The following is a 7,977-nucleotide window of genomic DNA, read 5'->3' on the forward strand; positions in this document are numbered from 1 at the left end:
TAGACTCAACTCGACACAACTTGGAGAAAGTCCAATTCAACTTGAGTTTGACTCAGTAAATCCCAACCTGACCAATATTTGGTCCAATTTTTCCTATCCTAGGTCCATCTTGACTAGCTTGACATAGTCCCGATTTGACTTAAGCCTAAATCGACCATATCCATATTGCCTTGGATTTGAATTTGGATAGTAAATATTTTACATGTATAAAAATATTTTTAAAGTAAATGTTTGATTTTCAATTTTATTTTTAAATAAGATTTTTCGCTTTAAAATAATTGATGAGATTATTAAATTTTTGTGAATGTTTTGACTATGAGCTTTTGCTTATGTGAGACTTTTGACCTAGGCATGTGGGTTGGAAGTTAACCTTCTAAGACAAAATTTACATCTCTAATAATATCTAATTATGAAGTGCACTTAACATCTGTTTCAATGACAAATCTGTCCAAAAAAAAATTAATTCTTCACCTACATATTTGTGTGGATCATGGTTTAATTGGTTGATGGTGGAATTCATCACTTCTAACGAATTATTTCAGAACAATAATTATGTTTGGATTAATGTGTTTAATGTTCACATTTAAAAAAAATATTATATTAATAAAATATATTATTTTAAAGATTAAAAGAATTATTAATATTTAAAGTAAATTTTATTATTAATAAATAAGTTTTAAATTGATATTTAATTAGTTAAAAAAAGTATTAGTTACTAATTTTAAAATCTAAAGTAATATTTGTAGTATATAATATTTAGAATTTTATTATCATTATTAATTTCATAATTTTTTCAATCAAAACAAAACAATTAATATCTCTTAAATCATTTCATCGTTTAAAAAAAAACTTTTTAAAAAAAAATAAATTAACTGAAGTAAAGTTGTATATGAAAAATAGGATTTAGTTATATAATATGTTTATGAAAATCATTTTTTACCTATACAATTTCAGCATAATTATCTATTAAATATATTTTCTCTATGCAAAAAAATTATACAAAACTTGTATGTATTTATCCGATTTGAATTTTTTTAAATCTTTTAAAGAATTTCTTTATAATTGGCCAGTACTCTTTGTATTCGACTTGCACAATTCTAAAATAAAAAAATAAAAAAAGTTAATCGTTTAAGAAAATCCTAAACCGAATTACACTACTTTAGAAAGAAGAAAAAAAACGTGTATTTATTGCTGGAGACGGGATAAGAAGCGAAGAAAAGGGAAAGAGAAAATCTGAAAAGTGAGAGATATATAATCCTTAAAAAATACAAAAAAAAAACTGAGACATTAAATTTTTTTCGTGAAAGAGAATAAATTTACGCAAAAACTCTATATAACAATTATATTTTTATGTAATAAATATTAATAAAATAATTCATGTTTACATTATATGTAAAGATATAATCAAGTACGTAGTTAATATTTTAATAATATTTATATTTTTTAGAATTATAAAAATAATTATCTTTATTTATTTTTAAAAAAAATTTCTCTCCATCTAAACAAATTTTATTTTATTTTTCTACTGTTGTTTTCCCAATTCAAGCAAAAGCATAACAGTGGTTTGTGACAGTGAGAACGTCATTTGTCTGCAACAGTGAGTTAACACGCGTCCCTTCCATTTTGAATATATATTTTGGGTGGAAGCAGCCGATAAGTCGAGAAGTTTCCAGAAGTTTTACAAAATATCTTTGCACAGGAAATTGACAAATGGCAGAAGCTTCTCACACTCTTCAAAAATCTCTTCCCGTGTCACCCTCTCTCTCTCGAACCTTCCTTCTCTCATCCCTTAAATTCCTTATTCCCGAAGCCCCAAGTAATCCTTCGTTTATTCACACATCGCAATCCACCAAAAACACTCTTACACTCGCACCGCAGAGAGATAGTTTCCATTGAAAGAAAATGAAGGGAGGTACAGTGAAAGAAGAAGAAACCACCGCATTTGCAGCTGCTGCTGCTTCTTCTTCATCTTCATCCTCAACTTCCAACCTCTCCCCACAACCTAGGGAAGGGTTGCACGACGTGGGGCCCCCTCCGTTTCTCACCAAAACCTTTGACGTGGTGGAAGACCCTTCCACCAACGACATCGTTTCGTGGAGCAGGGCGCGCAACAGTTTCGTCGTTTGGGACTCTCACAAGTTCTCCACCACCATCTTGCCTCGTTACTTCAAGCACAACAACTTCTCCAGCTTCGTCCGACAGCTCAACACCTATGTAAGCATTTTTTTTCTTCTTATCTCCTACTCGATTACTTAACCTCGTTTGGCGTATACTCCTAAAGTTAGCATTTTTTTTTATCAACAATTTAGTGTGTTCTAAACGAGTGTGTTTGAGGGTATGTCAAGCATATCTTTTGGTAGTTCTAATATTTGAATGATTTGGGAAGTGGATGGTAACAACTTACACTGGTGGGTGCAGGGTTTTAGAAAAGTTGATCCTGACAAATGGGAATTTGCGAACGAAGGGTTTCTGGCGGGACAGAGGCACTTGTTGAAGACGATCAAGAGAAGAAGGCACGTGGCACAGACACAGTCGCACGAGGGAGGAAGTGGAGCTTGTGTTGAATTGGGGGAGTTTGGATTGGAAGGCGAGATTGAGAGATTGATGAGAGACAGGGCAGTTTTGATGGCTGAAATTGTGAGGTTGAGGCAGCAACAGCACAATTCAAGGGAGCAATTGTTGTCCATTGAGACCAGATTGCAAGTCAGCGAGAAGAAACATCAGCAGATGATCACTTTTCTTGCTAAGGCACTCAACAATCAGACTTTTATTCAACAGTTCCTTCACAGGAACGCTCAGAAGATAGAGTTGCAAGGTGCTAGAAGAAAGAGGAGACTAACTGCTTCCCCAAGTGTGGAGAATTTGCAGCAAGATCCTGTGATTGATGTGGCATTGCCAGTTGAAGAGGATTCTACTACTATTGAGTCTCTTCTCTCAGCTGTTTGTGACGATGATCCATTAGAATCAAGCACTGAATTCGAAGACCCGATGTTAAATTCAGTTCCTAATACTGATGGTGGGAGTAATTTGGGGGTGGTAAGTGATGCAATCTGGGAGGACTTACTGAACCAAGACTTGGTTGCTGGGGACCCAGAGGAGGAAGTTGTGATTGGTGATTTTTCACAAGTTGATGTTCCTGTGGAGGATTTGGTTGCTGATCCTGATGAGTGGAGTGAGGATTTGCAGAATCTTGTGGATCATCTGGGTCATCTTGCGTCCAAACCCTAGTGGACTCGGTCAATTTTTATCATCTAGGAGTTCAGATAAACTATCCCCCTAGAACCATGGTAGTATAATTTCACAAGGCTTCATTGTTTTCGTTAATAATTGTGGTTTGATCATTTCTGTGATTGTAATTGATGTAGCATGTGAATGATTTTATATGCAGCAGGGAAGGTGGTTGCTGCAGAAGAGGTCGTCAGATATTGCTCTTTATCTGTATCCTTTGTAAAACAGCCATGTGTTTTGTGAATGGCTGAGTATTCATTGTACCATTAATGATGATACTATTTTTACTATGTTGCCGCCCCCTGTTTATAACTACATTGTACTTTTTTGCAGGGTAGATAAAAAAACAGATGTCTGAGGGCTGATTGATTGGGAAAAGTAGTAATAATCTGATGGTAATTTGTTGAATTGCCAAATATTCTGTGTGGATGGAGGTGAAGTAAAGATCATTGGATTTCTATAGTGGCTGCTCTACAGAAGAATATCATTAACAATTATTTTGTTGTTCAACCATGTCACTTTGTTTACTGTTTTGAATTACCAGTTTTTGAGTGTGGATGGAGGGAGGGGGAAGTAAGACCATTGGTTTCCTGTACAATAACTGAATCCATAGTAAAATATCATTAACAATGGCTTTACTCATTAGCCATCTCACCTTCTCTATTCTACATTGATTAAAGGAAATACGCCAATTTCATCTTTTATTATTATAGTTGACGGCCTTTGAACACGATTATAGATAGAAATAAGAAAAACAATGGGATGAATATTTTTATAAGTTTAATTTATATAATATATATAGGTCAAAAATGAAAATTTTAACAAATAATGAGCAAAACGTTTACAAATTAATCTTAATTTATAAATAAATATATTTTATTTTATTTTATTTTGTTTAAATTTTAGTAGAAGTTTTTTTTTTTTAAATATTAACGAAGTTTGTCCAAAATTATCCAGTCTTGTAATTATAATTAGCATAGCACGGAACGAGATAGTTATTTGTTTTACTAAGTTTGAGATATTTTTATGGCTTGTTTTATCTAACTGGTGTAAATTTTTAAGTTATTAAAATGGATAAAATTAAAAAAGAAAAGTACAAAAATAAGTAAATTATGTTTGGAAATACAGTGTTTGCATTTTTAAAATTTTATTTTTGTAAGATAAAGTGAAATCGTGATTTAAAATACTATTTTAATTTTTTTATTGTTATAAAATAAATAAATTAAAATAGTAAGAAGAAGTTCGGCTTCAATTTTACTAACTAAAATCGATAATATGATTTTCATTTCATTATAATAGATATCAATAATAAAAACAATAGTAATTATAATAATAATTTAATAATTATAGTTATTGTTATAAGAACGATATATTATTAATATTAAAAATAATTGTTATAAAATAATATTAATAATATTCTTCTTCTTAGTATTATAATAAATGAAATTCATAATTTTAATTGCTATAGTTTCTAAATATACAACTTTCGCAACATCATTTATACATGTATTATAGTTTAAGATATAGTTTAAGATTTAGAGTTTAGATATTGATATAGGTTTCATAATATAAAAAGATGAAAGAAATGCTTAGCAGGGTTGGTGGAGATGGAGCAGAGGTGAAATCTGAATAGTGTTGATGGTTTTGTTGATGAAAGGATGCAGGGGCAGTGGAAGAATAAATAAGATAGAAAATGTGTCTTAACAAGGAGGAGTTCGAATTAGGTGAGGTGGGGGATTCAAATAAAGCTAGAAAGGAGACCTTGTTGTGATGGATAGAAAAAGAATAGTAAGAGAATAGTTTCTATAAGATAGGTAAAGAAATAACTTTGGAAGGAAGTGTATTGATTTAGGAGGTGGATTGGATGAAATGTATACTTGTAAAGATGACTATATTATTGATGGGTGTTGTTTATAAGTAACTATAGGAAGGGATTATAGAAGGAAATAAGGGTTATGCAGATATGCAATTTTTGAGTGCTGGTTGGGAAGATTGGTAGTGAATAGCATATTTGTACTAAATTTACTTTGTTATAATGTTTTTTTCTTCTGAATAGGCTTATAAGTTTAAGTTTGAAGGACCTTTTAAATAATTAAAGTATCGTATAGATAATTAAATTATTGTACTGTAAAATGGTTGATATATATATACTAAAAAATATTTATATCGAATTACAAGAACTATTTTAATATTTAATATTTAATTTATTTTTTATTATGTCATTTGTCTATTATGTCAATTGGTATTGAAAAGGATAATATATAAATATAAAATAATATATATATATATATATATATATATATATATTAACGAACTCCTTATATATTATGTTATCATTAAATACAAAATGTTATTTAATTTCTTTAATTATAATAAACAAGTTTTATTAGCGATTAATATCTTATAATCAAACTTTTGTGAATCTTAGTTTTGTAGGATAATATAAAATATCAACTAACTTACTATCAGATTTAAATCTTCTTTGATTTTTTTAGTGTTTTTTTTTATGTATGTAACTAAATCATAAATGAATTGAAATCATAATATATTTGTTTAACGTGAATGTAATGTTCATTATCTCCTCGAGACATGATATCACCTTTATGTATTCTTCCAATATTCATCAAAAGTCAGTCATATATATATATATATATATATATATATATATATATATATCCAGACATACATACATAACAACACCTTGACATGTATATAAGTTGATTTAACTACAATTTACCACTCAAGAGCCACCCAAAAAACATATGCATATCATGGATACATAATATCATGCATCTCATCATTAATCATATACCTTCATAACATATACAATTCATCATACATTTTGTATATAATACCATCAACATAATATTGAACATGTATAAAAGCATCAAACATAATATAACATCTCACGTTCAAAATATCATCACTTAAGCAAACTTTTCTTACTTGAGTGATCTCCTTGCTATCCTTGCTATAATCAAGGAATAAACCAACTCGCTTAAGCGACACTCTTGATGCTTGAGCAAGATGTAAATGAAGAGTAATATCCCCTCTAGGTTCCCCCTTCTTAAGTGATCACCTCGTCACTTGAGTGTCTTTACGATTCTCGTTAATGCTTGAGCGACAATCACTTGTTAAGAATCCTGAAACAAATTAAATAATCACTCCATCATTATTAGATGCTTGAGCATTTAGGACACGTGTCATGCACTCATTCAAGAGATGCGTACTCCACCTCTATCATGCTTAAACGTTCAAAACACAACGCTTGAGCCAGAAGTCATATCGTTTGAACGTTCACTTGAGTAACATGTTTTAAGAGGAGAGAGCATTTTCTCGACTTCTCTCTCCCTCAAACTATAAATCATTGTTTGAATTAGACATATATCGCTTTAGCAACATATGGCAACAATTGTAATGATAACACACCACTCGAGTCTTGCTTGAGCGATATTCAACCCAATAATACCCTAATAGTCTTAACATAAAATTTTTCAAATGTTTACAACCATTATAGAGATTCTACCCCTTCCAAATTGACCAATAGGGTTATTCTACACATACTACAACAATAACACCAACATAAAATTAGTAATAAAAATAATAGTGTGATAGTATTAGTATAATAATATAATCATAATATTAATTATAGTAAGAATGATATTATAAGAATTATCAATACGATAATATTACTTTTTATTTTTAGTTGGTCGGAAAATGTTTTTTGTTAGTAATGTATGGTATAATACATGGCTAGAAAGGTGTGATCTAGTGGCCCGGACTAGAGTGCAAGATGTTGGTGTTGCAGTCATTTTTGCATTTGCGCAATTCAATCTCATACGCAGAATTGAGCTTGGATATTAATGGACTAAGTGGAAGTTGTGCCTCTGAGGAGGTTTGTTGAGGAGTTTAAACATATTTATGGTCTTAATATGATTGTATTTTGTATACATATCTTTTTTAGTTTATGTTGTTTGTACTATGAAATATATAGGTTTTGTATAAGGTTGTGGAACAACTAAGTATATCTGAAATAAGACTTATTAGTAGTTGGTTCTTCATGAAGTTATTAGTGGAGTAGGATTTTGGAGAAACTTTTCTTATGATGTTGGTTTTGGGACATAAGAGTATGTAGTTCTCTTGGGTCTTGTAGGTTTGGTTGAAAGTCCCCTTTGTTGGACATTCTCTTTGTAATAGGATTAAAACACCCGTAAAATATTTCATATTATTTTATTTATTTTTTGCCAAAAAAATTAATTTATTATTATAATAAAATTTGAAATTGTACAAGAAATAACTTACATCACTTCATGATAATAATTTTTAGGGAGAAAACCTATGTATATTTTTAAGGTATTTCAAACGTTTCTATTTATGATGATTGGATTGATATAAATTAATTAAATGCATATGATTTGTGATATAACTTGACTTGATTTATTGGTTTATATAGAGTGGAAGATATGTTATTGTATTTCATTTAATTTAATCAATGGAAATGTTAATTATCTTGATCTTAACTTACCGATATGATATATGTAATGTCTATCGAGTAGTAAAATCAGGTAAAAGTGATATTTAGGTTTTGTTAAATCTCAAATAATTTAAACAAGGATATTAAGAATGATAAAATACTACTTAAATAGGTAAATTCAAGAAAAAGTGATATAATACGAAAAATGTATAATTAATTTTAATTAAATTACATTAGCATGTTTCATTAAATTAGTAATTTAATAAGTAAAGAAC

The 7,977-nt window shown here is 29.8% G+C and overlaps 1 protein-coding gene across 7 annotated transcripts; it reads left to right on the plus strand.

The window, feature by feature from the left end:
- The first annotated feature begins 1,611 nt into the window (after positions 1–1,611).
- On the plus strand, positions 1,612–3,881 carry LOC137821838 (heat shock factor protein HSF30). 7 transcript variants are annotated; one of them, XR_011082885.2, is made up of 4 exons: positions 1,759–2,214; positions 2,419–3,287; positions 3,389–3,414; positions 3,562–3,881. XR_011082885.2 is itself a non-coding variant. In XM_068626610.1 (2 exons), the coding sequence occupies exons 1-2, from the start codon at positions 1,903–1,905 to the stop codon at positions 3,226–3,228; spliced, it is 1,122 nt and encodes a 373-aa protein (XP_068482711.1). In that variant the 5' UTR covers positions 1,746–1,902; the 3' UTR covers positions 3,229–3,881. The 7 variants fall into 7 exon arrangements, 1 of the variants encoding a protein (XP_068482711.1); XR_011082886.2 differs by having other exon boundaries at positions 3,392–3,414; positions 3,562–3,699; XR_011082883.1 differs by having other exon boundaries at positions 1,612–2,214; positions 3,389–3,881.
- The last annotated feature ends 4,096 nt before the right edge of the window (positions 3,882–7,977 follow it).

The sequence above is a fragment of the Phaseolus vulgaris genome, chromosome 9, assembly GCF_051622355.1.
Source record: "Phaseolus vulgaris cultivar YP4 chromosome 9, ASM5162235v1, whole genome shotgun sequence".
Classification (NCBI taxonomy): Eukaryota; Viridiplantae; Streptophyta; class Magnoliopsida; order Fabales; family Fabaceae; genus Phaseolus; species Phaseolus vulgaris.